General features: G+C 39.7%; 1 protein-coding gene across 10 annotated transcripts in view; it reads left to right on the top strand.

Annotated features, from left to right (window-relative positions):
- The window catches only part of nrg2a (neuregulin 2a), a 90,384-nt gene that overhangs the window by 43,907 nt on the left and 28,844 nt on the right, over window positions 1-17,633 (top strand). For 9 of the 10 annotated variants that reach the window (XM_052588858.1, XM_052588860.1, XM_052588859.1 and 6 more), the window contains exons 2-3: window positions 3,568-3,736; window positions 4,564-4,682. In XM_052588858.1, coding sequence (XP_052444818.1) covers window positions 3,568-3,736; window positions 4,564-4,682 — 288 coding nt within the window. Of the gene's footprint in view, window positions 1-3,567; window positions 3,737-4,563; window positions 4,683-13,701; window positions 14,555-17,633 lie in introns of those variants that run through there. The other variant, XM_052588862.1, reaches the window with a different exon arrangement.

The following is a 17,633-nucleotide window of genomic DNA, read 5'->3' on the forward strand; positions in this document are numbered from 1 at the left end:
GTTTGTTTCGTCATTAAACATCTTAAACTTTTCTGTTTAATTAAAAGAAAACTGTGCTTATTGACTTCAAGAGGTTTTCAGGCGATTAATCAGTATGGTTTCATTCAGCACAAATATACAGGGAGATTAAAGTGTCTTTAAATATTTGTACAAAGAATCGCGTTGCTGGCACACTGTATCCCATCAGTCTAATGGCCTCTGAGGGGTAACGACAGCAGAGAGCATTAAATGGTGTGGAGCAGAACCACATCGAACGGACACTTGGCGGTTTTTCTGAGAGAATGCGCATCACTAGAGGCTGTCATGGGAAACCTGAGACGTTATTCGACTGACAGTACAATCCAAACATTGTGCCAGAGACTGTCATGTTACTTCGAGCTACGCAACATCAGAACAGACTGCATCATTCAGCCATGAAAGCAGACGTTCGGATAAAACGGCTGCCTTTACTGGGACAGAAGTGGGACAGTAGTTCCAAAATTAGGATGACTGTTGGTTATTTAAAAAAAACCTCTGTCAAGATTCTAATTGATGTTAATGCTTTTGTGTTCTCATCTGTTTTTTTTTTTTTGATGTTTGCCATCGTTTGCAATAAAAGCTTAAGGCTTTAATTGTGTATTGATCAGGTGCGTTTTCAAGTAATAAAGAGAGAGCCATTGTAAAAGTGTTAAGTGCCTCCATGGATTCACTTTGGGAAGCCCAAAGAGCTACACCGACTCCTGCCCAAGCCTTGGGGCAGCATGCACCCTTCTCTCATCCAGGACAGTACGGTACAGCCAAAAAGCATCGCCCAGTTCTGCCCTTTGGATGTGGAACCGCAACTCTTTGAAGCCTTGTGATTGCTGTCTGAGTCTACATTAATCGCATGATGCATTTCCTGAGTGACTATGCATGACAGCGTCTGGGCATGTGGCGGCCCACATGTAAATTCACCTCCTTTCAGCGCTGTTGTACTCCACTCTGTCGGTGTTTTGACTGTTGTCTAAGATTGGGTGTCTCTTTAGGCTTTATCAAGGCATCATTTCAAAATATGTGTTAAAGACAAGCTAAGTCTCTCTGCTTTCTTCTCGAACATTGGTGGTCTGACGACATGCGTTTTCAAAACAAATATATTCAAGGTCATTTTCTAATTCTAGAAGATTGATTGGGATTTAAAGTCTCTGGATTGGATTTTGTTCTTTAGAGTAAGTTTAGCTAATAAGTTATAAGATGAAGTCCACAAATCGTGAATAATAACAACCCTAATTTCAAGGATTTCCGTGAATAGTGAGACAAATACTGTTGATTTGAAACAAAGTAGTTAATTTAGACTACTAATGTGGTCATTATCCTTTTACATTTATAACTAATTGTTTTTTTATTTAGAGCAGTAGACTATTTTTTGGCAAAAAACAATGCGTGAACGATCAAATAAAAAACGAACAACTATAAACTCGAATACACACTACTTTATTATTACTTTATATTACTTTAGTATGAACCGAACTGAACTCTCCAACGCTTCCTATCAAAGAGAGAGAAACGTTTAGCGTTTTAGCGTTTTGAATCAGATTTGAATCAGACGTATTAACACTAACAGAACTACTTAGTATGAACCAATTCACTAAAATGAATCAGCCATTCTTATGCTTTATGGCAGTGAGAATGAATTGAATTAACTTGAATGAATTGGGACATATAAACGCTTTGGCAGAGAGGACTGCCTAAACCAATTCTCTAAAAATTAATCTGACTTTCGAACGCTAAACATGAGAAATGACCATTTAGGAGAGCATATCTGTTTATTTCCTCAGTTTGTGCGCAACACAACACGACATTTAAAGGGGGGGTGAAATGCTCGTTTTCACTCAATATCCTGTTAATCTTGAGTACCTATAGAGTAGTACTGCATCCTTCATAACTCCAAAAAGTCTTTAGTTTTATTATATTCATAAGAGAAAGATAGTCTGTACCGATTTTTCCCGAAAAAAAACACGACCGCCTGGAGGCGTGACGTGTGGGCGGAGCTAAAGAATCACGAGCACCAGTAGGCTTTTGCGTTGAGAGCGTTTGGAAGCTGTGACACCGTGAGGGAAAAACCATCATCCAAAACAAACCATGGCTCACAGTCAGATTCAGCCGTTTATTTATGATCCAGAATCAGATCCCGAGGCTGAAACTGAACGAGAGCAGCAGCAGCAACGACTCGCTCCAAGCGGGGCTCGAACCCGAGTCTCCGGCATGGGAGGGGATGTACTAACAAGGAGGCAGAGATATTTGAAGCAGTTTTACTCACTGCCTGCGGTTCCAACACGCGATCGTGACCCTTTTTCATTGTGATTGCATTATCCTTAAGAAATAAACAATACGCAAATCCGTCGTCAAACTGGGCCATGTTTGTAAAACAAGCATCTTCGAAATGCAGGGAACAAACACAAACACTTGCACAACTCCGTTGATGCTCTGTAAAAATAAACTCCATCCACTGGTCCCTTAATGCTGTTTTTTTTTGGTAATCTGTGGAGGGTTGTCTTGCCCTGGCAACCAAAAACACACTTCTTTTGTGACTTTTCACGATGCTCTCGCTCTGATCAGTGAATCGCTCTGATCAGTGAAATGTCTGTGCTCAGCCTCGCTATAAGGGAGCGCCCGCTCTTCCGGCAGAAGTGCCCTAGGACCCATATAAAGAAATTCCGCTCCATCTAACGTCACACAGAACCATACTAGAATAAAACTTTCCGAAACTTGTTACAAACCGGAAGGAGTATTTTGGGAACAAAAATACTCCTTCAAACGTACAACTTAATTTTTGAAACTTTGTCCATGTTTAGCATGGGAATCCAACTCTTTAACAGTGTAAAAAAAATGAAATAGCATTTCACCCCTCCTTTAAAAATTTGTTTAGGCTAGTGCTTTGTCAAGTAACACTGCTACTTTGTTTATTAAAAATTAACTCGTTACTCGGAAACCTTAAAAAAGAAACTATGCATATGTAATGTTAAAAAGATAGTTCATCTCAAAATTCTAATTCTGAGAAGAATTTTGATAACCAAACAGGTGACAGTAGCCATAGAGTATTTATTTTTAAATATTATGGAAGTCAATCGCTACCGTCAACTGTTTGTTTAACATTCATCAAATTGTCTTCTGTATTTATACAAGTGGAGGGTAAGTAAATGATGAAAGTATTTAAATTTTTTTGGATGAACTATAACTTTAAGCTAGTAGTGCTGCTGCTAGTGTTGTTAGTTACCCCCTATACTGCATATGAATTCTGTTCTTAATTTCAGCATGTCCACGTGTGTGGTTGAGTTCATAAAAGGGAAGTGGAGCACAAAATGCAGCTGTAAATGTGCTGCATTGATCCCTGAGAGCAGCAAGAGCTCAGAGCTGAAACGAAGAGAGAACTGCCTCACACTGCCAGTGTCTCTGGTGACATCATCTGGCCAGCTAAAAGACTTTTCTGGATTTTTCTCTCTCTGCGTCCCTCCCTTATTTTCTGCTCCATCACTGCATCAACCCTACTACATGTTGATTTAAAAAAAAGTACTTATAACACAATATTCTTTCTTTCTCCCTGTTGTTCAGATGCTCCTCCCTCACTGAGGCGCATGAAAAATCCTGTGTTGGTGAACGAAGGAAGCAAGCTGATTGTGAGGTGTGAGGCCTACGGCAAACCCACCCCGGAGTACAAGTGGTACAAAGATGGCACTGAACTGAAGAAGAGCAAACAGATCAAAATTTCCAAGAAAGGCAGGTGAGTCAGCAAGTCCACTGGCACACACCAGCAGAACCCAACCTCCAGTTCTAGACATTTAGCAGACGTTCTAAGTGTAGATCGTGACCTTCACATAAGTCAAGAGCTTTATCCTTATGGGCAGTGTACTAAAGACTGCCAGTGCCCTTGTAATTAATGTGAAGTGTTTCAGCATGCATGTCTATTATATTGTTAATGACACGATTAAAGAAATAGGTCACCAAAAATGAAAACTTTGCTTAAAACAGGGTTATTTGTTTAAAATGATCTCGGCCGTTATAAGTTGGTCTCCCTCATCTGATGCATCTGATGGGAAAGCTGGTTTACCAACATGTGGGTTCAAAGATTCTCTAAAATATAATTACTTAAAAGGATAGCTCACCCCAAAATGAATTTTTTCCTCATGGTTTACCCACCCTCATGTCGTAAGAAGATATTTTGAAGAATGCTGGTCATCAAACAGCTGATGGTCCACAATGAATTCCACAGTATTTCTTTCCCCACTATGGAAGTCAATGGGGACCAACACACTGCCTTTAAAATAATCTTCTACAGTAAAGACAATATTAAGAAATGATCTAAGGGTAATGGAGATTTTTGCATAATTGGACTGATTCATTGGTCAGGTTCTTCACCATTTGTGGAAGCAATGTGAAGCTCACTGGGATTCTCAGAGTGTCATATGTCTCCGTTTTATCTCTGTTTAAAGACTTGAAGTGAGCTCCAATTTATACAGAGGGTTTCTCTGGAGAGTTTCTCCTTTTTACATTTTTTATAGTGGAATCGTTGACTCTTTCTCCTGTTTCTGTCTGTCTGTCTTCTTGAAGGAAAACTTCCAAAGTTCAGATCAGCAGTGCAAAGCTGGAGGATTCTGGGAATTACACATGTGTGGCAGAGAATATTAAGGGGAAGGACAACGGCACCAGTACAGTTCATGTACAAAGCAGTAAGTGAAAACTTCTCATTAAAGTCAGAGATCAGCAGGAAAGAAGACAAGAGTGTGTCTTTGCTGATGGGCTGCCAAATATATACATTCTTTTTTGCTGACAAATGTACTGTGGTGAGAGATAGACGTGCACAAGATCCAATCATGGGCTAAATACTCAAAAACAAGCTTGTGTGTGTGTGTTTATGTCAGGGTTTTGCACATATCTGTAAGTGCATAGTTGGCTGCTCTTCCAAGTTGAGATTACTCCAGGTATCTCACCCCTGATAGAAAATCTAGTTCAAGCTGGTATCTGGGTTTTAGAACAAGGAGACTAGTTTCTAGCTGGTCCAAAATAGTTATCAGTTGGTCTGTAGCTTTATGATTTCTCAAAACCAGCTTGACCACCTTAAATTGGTGTAAACAGCTGGTATCTGATTTGTGGTGGATCAAGAACGTGTTCTGAAACTCTGTTAAGATGGATTTTCCAAAAGGAATGACTTCTACTTCACATGCCTTTTTTACCCTGTGCATTTTTGTAGTTGCGTGTGGAGGTTTAAAGCAGTAGGAGGTTGGGAGAGGTGCGTGCATATGTGTGTTTGTGTATGTTTCACTCTGATTGTTTGTCGGCATGTCAGGCGCCCCAGAACAAGTCTCACAGTGTCACGGCAGCCAACTTGCGCACACACACAGGTACAAGGAAGGTGGAGGCAAGACCAAGCCCATCGGAGGTGGTGTGGCCCCAGGCTCGGGGAGGGGCCCGCCCCCAATACAGTCCTCATAAAGTAAAAAAAAAAAAAGAAGTGTGCAACATAGATCAACAACCTGAATGAGGCCACCAGCAGTGAAGCTCTCAAGTGTCCAGGGGAGAAACATAAATCTAGCAGCCTAGGAAATACCTTCAACTGATTGTTTTATACACCGTTCTCCCAGACTCCTACCTTCTGACGGTGCAGAAAAGGACGATTCTAGTGTTTCAGTCTCGGGGGATGGGGCCCCACCTGAGCGGGACCTGATGTGACTCAGAGGAAGATTTTTTGCTTAAGTCTGTGAGGTCACAAGTTCAGCTCTTGCTGTAAAGAGATAATTGTGAGATAAAGTTAAAAATAGCAAGTACTTTAAAGTCTCATAAGTTGCAGTTATGAGAAATAAAATCATAACTGTAAAATATAGTGACATGTAATGCTGAATCATGAGACATAAAACCACGTTGTGAGAAATAAATCCAGAGAATAAATAATAAGAAGCAAAGTTGCAACTGTGAAATATAATCACAATAAGATTTGTTATGGGTAACAAATAAGATTCCATTAGTTAATGAAAGTTAAAGCATTAACTTAAAACTAGGGCTGCTCTGATCGCGATCGGCCGATCATTAATGCGCATCTCGTCAGTAAAGCCGGTTCTCTAATCAGCAGTAAATTCCATCAGGTGCGTGATTTCACATAGAGCAGCTGTTACTACACAGAGCCGTTGTTAACTGAGAAGCTGCGCAAAACAATACAGTATTTATTATTTTTTCACTAAAGTTAATTAATAAAAATACTGTTTGCTCCGTTCCATTTAATAATATTAGCAGATACATCCTTTGATAATGTATTAGTAAATATTGAAATCGTCATTAAGATTAATAATTGCATAAGAAGTATTTTTCATTAGTTCATGTTAATAGTCTATAATGAGATTAAGATATAAACATTGAGATATAAAGTTGCCATTATGCGAAACAATGTTGCAAATGCAAAGAAGGTGAGATATAACGTTGAATTGCGAGACAAATCTACGTTGTGAGATACAAAATTGTAGTTGTAAGAAACAAGTGTTGCAATTGCTGGATGGTGAGATATAAAGCTAGACAGCAAAACATAAAGCCATTTTGCGAGAAATAAAGTCGCAATTATGAGAAACAAATTTGCAATTGCGAGATGTAATGTCATTTTGTAAGATTTAATGTCGAAATTAACAGTTGTAGTCAACTCACACTGTGACTTTTTATATATCAAGGTCCAGTGTTGGGTATAGTTACTTTGGAAAGTAGTTAGTTAGGTTACAACGTTACCATCAATTAAAAGTAATCAGTTATGATACAGCGTTACCTATTCATAAAAGTAACGCGTTAGAGTACTCATGCGTTACCAAAAATTAAAAGCCGTTTGCAGCGGCTCACACATGACAGACACAGCCCCCTTTAAGTGCACCTAGAAGTCGTGACTCCCGACAATGAATAACGTCAGTCATCCGACTAAATTAACACTGCAGGATAACAATAACAGGAAAGACAGTCAGCAATAGGCTATTCCACATGGCGTTTTATTTATTTATTATCACAGAACATATTATTAATCAAAATTTGCACCTACCCAGCCCGGTTAGCCTAGGCTACTGTATATTATGAGCACCACAAGATAACTCCTGATTTTTCTTTAACTTTAAATAATGCAGTTATCAAAGTACAAGTATGCTTACTTGTAAACACAACCTTAAACAGGCTTGCAGATTTAAATCCATTTAGAAATGATGAACAATCAGCCAGCCAACGATCTAACAGAAACTAACAGCTGCCTGTCAAATAAAAATGATAACAAACCAAATTAAATCCTTCACCGCCACACAGGCAAATGACAAATCGCTTAATAGCCGAACTAATTATTATTAAAGTGTCACTCACAGTCACAAGCCTAAATTCGCTTTAACACAGTCCTCTTACATTTAACATTTTGACAGAAGCTTTTCACCAACACGGAGTTAGAATAAAACGGCTATTTTACCGTTATGTTCTTTTCTTTTTTGTTGACAAATTGAAAGTAATGTGCGTACTTCCATAAACCAAACGCTGTCCTCTCTGCCATCTTGCCGGGAGTTCGAAAAAAAAAAAAACCCACACACACAGGGTCAGGCGCAGGGCACAGACGCATCACAGCCATTGACTTTACGATCACAGAGCTTCGGCTCCGCTGATACATCCGCAGGTGGCACAGTAGACCTAGGCATACTGTCTGACAAAAAGCAGGCTGGAGTCGGGATTTTCCTTTCCTTAAAATAACGGATTACTTTTTTTAAAAAATAACGAAGTTACTGATTACTTACGCACGAAACAAACGCGTTAAGTTACACATTTCAGGAAAAAAGTAATTAGAGTACTCTAACGCGTTACTTTGTAACGCGTTACCCACAACACTGTCAAGGTCACAGTTAGGAAATTTAAAAAAAAAATTTCTTTTTTTTCTGTAAGGTGGAGGCAGACTCCCATATTTTTATCAGTATTTTTGGTTATTTCGTCGGAGTCCAGGATGTTTGGAAAATATAATCGGCTCTAGCATTTTCTATGGTGCAATTTATGGGAAGTGCTTGTACCATTCGTACGATGCTCATGTTGAGGAGAACACAGGCTTTTCATTTATTCCGGTCGCTAAGGAGATTGATTTCTTCCAGAGGTCATCAGTTGAACAGCTACTGCTGAAAAAGTCTATGCTGTTTTGGGGGCCTGCGGCAGCTGTACGCACCGGTGCTATCTGTGAATCTGCCTGAGAAGAAGAACAAGAGATGGAGAGGTCGATAGGGAAAAGAAGCATTGGGTCGGGGAGGCGGTGTAAAAGAAGGATAGAGAGGGAAACGGAGAGAAAGATGGAGGGAGAGCAGAAGACAGAGCGATAAAGAGGAAGAGAGCCAGATGCTTTGCAGAGGCAGCTTTTTCAAACCCATTTCGTAATGCAGTTGTAGATCGACAGTTGTCTCCAGGCATTTGGCCAATCGCGTGCTGCCTCTCACTCTGCCGGCCAATCAGATCGCTGGCTGATTTTTGTCACTGCTGCACTGCTGGTATGACACAGGAAATTAATCTCTTTCTTCATAAAGGCTGTTTTTCATCACACACCTCTCTTTTAAACAACTCCAGTAAACACACACATGCGTATTTTGGCTCTTCCAGCAGGACGTTTAACAAGATAAGTGAGCTGAGTAATTGGACTCATTAATTATAGCTAATCAGGGCTGAAGTTATGGCTGTTCAGGGGAGGTGAGCTGAGGGGGTCCAGAGACCCTGTGACCTTGGAACTACATTTAATAAAGACAAACAACAGACAATTTAAGAGCCCACCCCCTTCCCCGGGGGTCCTCCGAAACACTGCTTCTTCTGTCTGTGCAACAGGGCCATGATAGCCGACTCTCAGATCAACACCACAGCGCTGTCACCCTTCACTGCCTGCTGCTCCCGTGTGTTTGTGTACGTGTCCGTGTTGAAGGTGACTCTGGTTTATCAAAGCATTGTGGTGTCACAGGTCACCAGTCGGGTGTAGCGGGACATGAAAAGGTCAGAAGGTTAAGTTGTGGACGAATACTTAGTGGGAAAACAATCAGCCTGTACAGACAGCAGTATTAGTGTTACAAATGTGCTGTCGCACCAAAACATCCTCATGCCCTGCGCTATTATCTTACCTCATATTAAACAATAGCGTGCAGATTCATGTTCATAAGCTAGACATACAAACCTCTTCATTTTCTTTTGCAGAACTGCTAACAATTTGAACGGCTCCAAACGGTTCCAAACGGCTTTCACAACATTTTATTTGCATAATCTATAATAATTATATAATCTATATTATCTATTTAGGGTTATCAAATGAGAAAAATGTAGGGTGAGATTGGTATGTAAATGAAATGGCATGCTATAATATGAATAATAATAATCAGTATGGACTAACTATAGAATAATTTAGATAATATTATATTATTGTTTTGTAACTCTTTGGTATTAATAATAATTAATAATAATAATAATAATAATAATAATAATTACTGATACTGTTTTTTAAATACGTAAAATTGCAAAGTTTTACCTCAACAACAGCAACAACATTAATAATAATAAATTATGTTATATACTTTCATTGTTGTGTACATATTATGTAACTTTACTATAATATAATATAATTACTACTATTAATAACATAAGTAGTTTATAAATAATAATTAATAAAAAATGTTGCACTGTTTTTAAAATGTTTAACATTGCAACAAGTAATACAACAACAGCAGCAAAAACAACAACAACAATAATAATAATACAAATAATATTTATTGTTATTCTTAATATAAAATGGATAGTACTGGTCCTTGGTTCTGATTGGTTGAGTCGTGTTCAAAGCTGTTGTAAATTACTCTGCAAACATACACCTTTGTTTACATCTCTGTATTTCTCGGCAACTACGTTGTTGCAACTACAACTGTTTCTGAGAAACTACATTGTTTGAATAATGTTTTTAATGATAACAATAATGTTTTTTATTAAAATCATAAAATTGTATTTGCTTTGTTTTATTTTGTGAAGCCCTGGTACATATATGGAATAACTATTTTTCCGCTTCGAATCGTGCCTAACAATGCCCCTTAGCTGTTATAAATTCACTGTAAACCATAGCTTCTTGGGGTTTATTGCTTAAATATCCATTATACATATTATGTTTTATTGTTGTAGTCTAAGTATCATGTAGTCATTATTGTGTCAAAAAGCAGAAAAAAAAATGTTTTGCATATCAGTTTTCACACATTTAGGTCTATTGTATGCATTAAACACTTATCTGTATCTGTATTTTTTTTTTTTTTTTCAAATGCTAAATTCATAAATGTAAATGTTAAATATAACATAGAAAAGGGAATATAAAGTGAAACTGATCTATGTAGGGGAAAGTTTTCAGTTCATAATCATTTTGGTCATTATAGTTTATTGTATTTATAACCGGTTTAAAATGCTGCTCTTGCAGAATCCTAAACGTAAGTACTTATTTCAGAATCACATATTTTGAAATGGGATTCCCTGTTATTCCAGAACTCCAGGCCAGAGACGAGTCAAGGTGATTCCTCTCTTAGATCTCCTCTTTTCTGACTTCTGGATCGGGAATTCTCGGGCTGTTTGCGGCGGATCTGATGCGGTCTTCGTTCTTCAGCACACACACTGTGTCACATCTGTAGAAAAGTTCACAACTGGGACTTTATTTGCATAATACCTCAGGCGGTTGCACACATGGATCACATTTTCAGTGTTGACCCCTTGGTCCTGATTGGATCAAATGAAAATAGAACTATATTCAATTGCACACAATCAGATCATATTCAATCTCATCAGAACCACAGATATCCTTTTCAGTGGAAAAATAGGATGATGTGAAATCCAGCCTGTGGACGTACAGATACGGGGATATTCCTGCCACAGATGGCTCAAGTCTTTCTGTCCATCACATAAAAATCACGTCCCTAGGGGGCGCTGCTTACAGCCGCAGAGTGAACGAATGGGACAGAGGGAAAGCGTGAGGTGAGAGGAATGTGTTTGATGGAAAACGCAGCTGGGCGGCCGATTGTTCCAAACTCATCAGTCATGCTGGGGCCCACCAGCAGCAATCTCTCTCTCCCCCTTTCCCTCAGCCGCTTTCCCGCTCTCACAAACCACTGTGAATCTCCTCACAAAACTTCACACACACAACACCTGCCTCTGTGATGAAAGCCAATCCATTTCTGCTGAAGTTGACTAATATATACCATCACCGGGCTTTAATGGAGGATTTTAACTCCTAAAAATGCCAGCGTCAAACAGGGGATAACCACGTTGACCCCTCTGATTCAGTCCCGCCATTTCTTTCCCTCCTTCTTGTCGCTTTCTATTTCTGTTGCAAAAAAAACAGACTCTTCGTTTTTCATCGACAGCCCAAATGCCAAGATTAACTGGGCTTAAAGGATGCTAGAAATCTTTTTGGGACATTGGCAGTGACTGTGCTAGAATGTTAAGTGCCTGTAAGGGAACTGAAGACATTGATCAGTGCGGGTGAGTGGTACGATCAGTGTCGGACCTCAGTCAGGGAGATTCATGGCAAGCGAACTGTATTTACAGTCCAACAGGAAAAACTGGTGACAGCAGCCCTAATTCAGCACAAATAGGGAGGCTTTACATAACACACATCAACAAACAAAGACTGCCAAGAGCCCAAATAGCTCGGTTGTTTTGATTTCAACAATATATCTTTATGGAGGCTGCTGAGTTCAGGTGTGGGTGTGTGGGGGAGTGTGTATGTGTGTGTGTGTACGGGAGCAATTCTCACGAAACCGGTCTAGGAATATGTCCTGGTCATATTTTATCCAAAATGTGAAGTAATATTTTTATTTAAGGATTTGCTGATTAATAGTTATTTCCTGGGAAGTAACAGTAAACTGATCATTATTTTCATTACTGATTTATGATTGAAAGTCTCTACCGTTTTTCATAAAAAACACATGTAAAAAAATGTATTTAGGCATCACAACATTATTTCAAGATGTGTGTCATCTACACACACTAGGGCTGTCACAATATTTGATTTTCACACCATCGTTCGCGATATATGTATAAACCTTGGGAAATATAATAATTTTTACTTTGTTTTTCTTTCTACCCAATGAACATAAGGATACTGATAAACACAGGGCACATGCATATTTTGCAGATGAGCATTAAGTGCATGGCACTGCGACCATTTTAAGATTTAAACAGAATTTAATGTAGCAGTGTGATTGCGCAGTTTTTCTAGATTTGCTTTAATCATGTAATATATTTGAATAAAGAAATCAAGTGCTTCACAGATGTATTGGCCATGATGACTTGATTGCAAATACAAAAATTAGACGAGTATAGAAAACACGGTACTTATTAAAAGAATCACCCCTTTATTTAAATATATTAACACAGGAAACCACCGTTAACAGGTTAATGTAATGTTTCCCATTCCATGATTAGTAAAATATTGGCAATTTACTGTCTGTATAATACTGAACATGGTTCTTCTCGGAGTAGCTGTGCAATGTGCGTCGTCTTGTTTGACAGATGTCAAGAGTTAAGGCGCAATACTGCCATATGGGAGGTCGACCAGGTACTGTCGCTGGAGTTATTTGCATGCAATAGTGTTGTGTTATCATAAGAGGCCTGTTCATTTTAAATATTGTGGTTATCGCCAATATATAATGGTATATCGTCACACCCCAAATTAAGGCAAGGCAAGGCAAGTTTATTTATATAGCACATTTCGTACACAATGGTAATTCAAAGTGCTTAACATAAAAGAAAGTAAAATAGTCATGAAGAAATAATAAAACAAAAATAAAAACAATTAAATTAACACGATATCGATATTTCATCATTTGAATATCACTGTTATCGTCACTAATATCGTCAATACCAGTATATCACGACACCCCTAATACATACCTTATATTAAAATGTTTAAAAATTAATGAACAAAATTACCAGTAATATATTGAGCATTCCTGATTTTGCCTGTAAAAAATTACAGCTACTTTTTTTTTGTATTTCATTTTTTATTTCATTTTTGCATTTTGATATTATTTTATGCATATACCTGCCCCTTATGTATATGTATATTTACACTTTTTTTAACTGAATAATTTTACCGCATGACAAGAATTTTGGAGAAATATATTTGAATGTCTTTTTAAAATAATAGATAGAGGCTTAATTTTGTGTAATTTATTAAAGTACCCTAAAATAATTTAATTCAAAAGTAATTATTTTTATCTTTACCCCTATTATTTTGGGGGAAAATGTGACATGGACATTTATTTATTTGTGGAATTTATCTGCAAGAATGTCATCAAATATCCAAGACTGGGAGGCTTAAGTTTATAAACCTTAATTTAATTAGTAGGACTTATGTATCCCCTCTCCATGTGTGTACTGAAGGTGAGGTTTGATGTCCAGGCAGTGTGTTTTGGATTATGAAGTGCTGACCGTTAGGAGCCGTGTATGACCTTTGACTCGGGGTTCAGATTCTTTAGGCCCGTGCGCTGTTTGATGCACTTTCTCTGGTCACATAAGGAATACATATATTTCCCATTCCTGCTTGCTTCTTGTAAAGGTGCTGCCCTTTGTAGTCATCTTCCACAGCCGTCCCTCCCTCTCCCCCCATGCCACATGTTGCTGGTGGTCTTGCCTACAGTATTCATTACTTCATTAAGTGTGTTTGGGTGGGGAGAGCCCCTCTGTTTTCTCCATCAGACCGGATGCTGGTATATATGTGGGTGTGTGAATGTGTGCTCCAGCGGGGTGGATTTGCTGCAGCTGGCTGTGACCATCAGAGCTGTGGGCAGTAGGCTGGTGCTGCTGTTTCTGGGTGGGGTCGTCCCGGATCTGAAACCCCACATCTAGAGATCTGCTTTCTGTCTGCCAGCTCACCGCAAGGACGGCGATGCCGCAATTTCACGCCCGGTAGTGTGCGAGGGCGGCCTTGTGTGAGTCCTGACAACTGGCCTTGAGGTATGTGTGTGTGCGGGGCAGTTTGAGATTTCATACCCGACACGTTAGCCCTATGAGGGCTTGCAGAGGAAGTGCGAGCCGTGAGATATCAAGCAGGATTTGGACGAGCTTCCCATGGACCCAGATGTGTCTGTCTATCCGCTGCCTGTCCTTCTGGTGTCTCTTTGTCAGGGGCAGAGTGTTGGGCTCGTGTCGGGGGCTGGAGTGGAGCATTTCCCTCCACCGCAGCCGACCCCACGTCGCCCTCCAAAGCCCTGCTGCAGGGGTGCATGTGGAGGAAGAGCCCTGCTCCTCGTTCCGGCTTTGCTGCTCCTGCTTCTGGGGCTTGGAGCCTGTTTGCTGCTGCTCCGCCGGGCTCTGATTCAAGGGGCCGGCCGCAGCAGGGAACCCGACTGGCTGGATCTCCTCAGGGGAGAAGATGAGGAGGAGAAGCCCGGCTTGGATGATGCTCTTTGGACGCACAGCACCCCCATGTCATCTTTCCGATGGTTCCCAGAGTCTCAGCCCACACTTGCCCTGGGTGCGGCCTCCTCCGAGCCTACCTCCAGCCCAACGAGCACCCTTGCCCTCACGTCGCCCAGCAGCGCCCCACCCCCCCTGGGTAAGTGCCCCAAGTCTTGCTTGTTTACACACGCGTCCTGTTGTGCAATCGTGAGCAATAGCGCGCTTTGATTTCTCAGAGTCATCTGTGAAATGATTGCGGAGGACAAGACCAGACACATCAGCTATGCAGCAGGAAGCAAGCAGTAGAGGAGAAAAATAAAGACCTGTTAATGAAAAGGAAAAAATACAGGACAGAGTTCACTCTAGGCTTCTGTTATTCTTGCTTTTATTCTTTCTTTTTGCTGTTCTGGTGGACTGAGGTTAACGAGTACACTCAACGTCGTTTTCTGAAGGCTTCGTGACTCTTACATTGGGTTTTTTGAGCATTTTGATTTGAGTCGTAGAGTTTCTTTGAATGAAACGCATTTTAGATTTGGCCTCCTGCCTTAACAGTCACTTGAAAGACTTCGACATGTGACTCATGCTTTCAGTAAGCTTCTATTGAACTTCTAAGTATGAAGTATGCAAATTTTTTATCTAATTGTCTTACCTGCTTGTTTTCATGCTTTTTAAGCTGTTACGGAAGAGTCCGTTGCTTATCCTGTCTTTAGGCGTAAATATTGCGATTTTATTATATGAGCTCGATCTTTTTTCCCACCGACTGGTCCAATGTTGCTTTTTACAAGGGTTTAAGTAAACATCCAAATACCGGATCACTATAGAAATCACGCTTCAGGAAAAGCTCTGTTTCCTAACAGACTTGCCTTTTGTTGCTGATGTGCGTCGTCGTTAATGCAAACAGGAAGAGTCTCAAGTCTACACTGAAGGTCTTAAAGAGATAATAGATTACACAGGGCCCTTAAAGCACTGAAGAATGCATCCACACCACAGCTGTATCCTACATTCACTGCACATATGTATTTGTTTTAATACACATTTCTGTAAGGACACATTTGAAAGGAAATTATGTAAAATAGCACATAGGATTATATGTTAGCTTGTGTGCACCTTAATATGAAATAGCTGTACCTAATGGTTAAATTGCTATTTTTATTCATTTTTTTATTTATTGAAAATAGGGGGAGTTCTCTTTAGTGTGTTTGGCATGTCATTTTACTTTTTAAAATTTTTGTGAATTTGCGCTCTTGCTCTTGAGCACGCAAACATGCATACTTGCCTACAGATAAAACAACATCAGTTCCACAGTTGAGCGCCAGTCTGCGACACAATCAAAACACCACTGACATCTGAACTCTTGTGCCCTGCAGTGCACCAAAGCTATTGCTACAAATCTGATAGTGTGATCACAGTTTTTTCTTTACTTGCTCGGGTCCATATGATTTTGTTTAGAGGCTTTTAATAAATACAGCGGTGCACATATAAATGTGAAATTAAGAGGACCTCTCTGAAAGGCTTTGGCAATCCCTTTAAACAAAAAGGAAGCACATAATGGTTTCGCATAATGGAAAGCACTCAAAAGCTGTAAGATTGCATGCTGTATAAATTGACCTCTTGTGCAGTGATGGGATTTTGCTCCCAGCTGTAACAAGAGACATCTCCAGCATGAGTGGGGTGAGAAAGTGTGCTGGCACAGGGGGTTGAGCATGGCTTCACTATCATGATCTCTCAAGCATCATTTGTCAGCTGCTGGAGCTTTTTGAACTTTTACTTTGGCTCTCAAGCTACCACAGGGCGTACCAGAAATGTGGGTGTAATTTGAACTAGCGGATATTATTTGTTTTCACCCATCAAATAGCCCAAATGTTCTATTGAGTTGTTTTTGTTTGGGGTCCCAGAAACCCAAGTAATTAATGTGTAAAATAATAGTCATTTTGTAATTAACTTATTTTCTTGTCAAATTATTAGATATTGTTACAGTACATTTGGAGCATGTTATCATGTTGAATTTGTTTATAATCAGATAAAAAAACTCAGAAAGTTATCAATCTGATATTCCACAGTTTTTCAAGCTGTTAAGCTATCAAGTCTGTGAGACCATAAACAGAGCATGAGGGTTAAGCCTCCAATTAATAGAAAGGCAACAAGATGCCACAACCCACCTGTTGGACGTCCCTGCATTTACGAAATAATTCATTTGGACTCAGTGAATGTGTCTTCAGAAGAAAAAAAGAAAAGACTCTCAGCAAAGGGACCTCTCCTTTCATTTTTTTTATGGACTTTCCTAGAACCCTTTGGATAGACATGTTTATGAAGCCTTCCAGATGGCCCCATTTTGCCCCCACCCAGGCCGTTTTTTTTTTCAGTTCCTTGGCCATGAAGGATTAATCAAACTCAGGGCTTAGCTCGCTGGCCAAACCCTTGGGTTTTCAGGCAGGAGAAAGTGACCTCTCATGGGAGCTGTAGTGAAAGTTGCTTAATGCGTGCCATTAAGAACTTGGAGAACTTGGCCTTTAGCATGTCAGGAATAGAAATGCAACCTGGCTAGTGAGCATGAGGGTTGGAAAGTGACCTGGCACTGCAGCTGAAGGTAAAAAGATAGGGAGTGTGAAGCTGGATAAACTGCAATTGTCAAGGACTGTAGTGAAACTGACCTTTTTAGCTTGGAATGCTTTGTTGATCATTTAGCGTGAACTGTATCATGGCTAGACTATGTCTGGTTTAGTTTAGCAACAACACTCCATTGAAATCAACTTGTTGTCTATTTAGTAGCTCTTTTCTACTTATTTTCGCAAGATTAATTAGTAAAAGGTTTATTACTATGCTGAAAAAATGCTGGTTTGCTGGTTTTAGTTGGTTTAAGCTTGTAAAGCCAATCTCCTAGCCTGTCTAAGCTGGCGCTAGCTGGTTATTTAGCTGATCTCCCAGTCTGACAAGCTAAGACCAGCGAAACCGCCTAAAGAATGTCCATCCCTTCCAAAACCAGCCTGCTAAAGCAGGTATGACCAGGCTTGAAGACTAGCCAACAAGTTTAGTTTGGTTTTTAGTTGTGGTTTTTTTCATCAGGGTAGCACTTGCAAAAATTAGCTAGCATTATTGGTCACATGACATCTGCAGCTCAAGTTCTGTGCTCTTATGCAACAAATATGACAGCAACTTGCTTCAAAATGAATAGTTTTGTCCCGGTGATGTTCTTAAACCACCCATTCTCTCTCTCTGCTTCACACTTTCTCCACTCC

This window comes from Carassius gibelio, chromosome B21 (assembly GCF_023724105.1).
Source record: "Carassius gibelio isolate Cgi1373 ecotype wild population from Czech Republic chromosome B21, carGib1.2-hapl.c, whole genome shotgun sequence".
NCBI lineage: Eukaryota > Metazoa > Chordata > Actinopteri > Cypriniformes > Cyprinidae > Carassius > Carassius gibelio.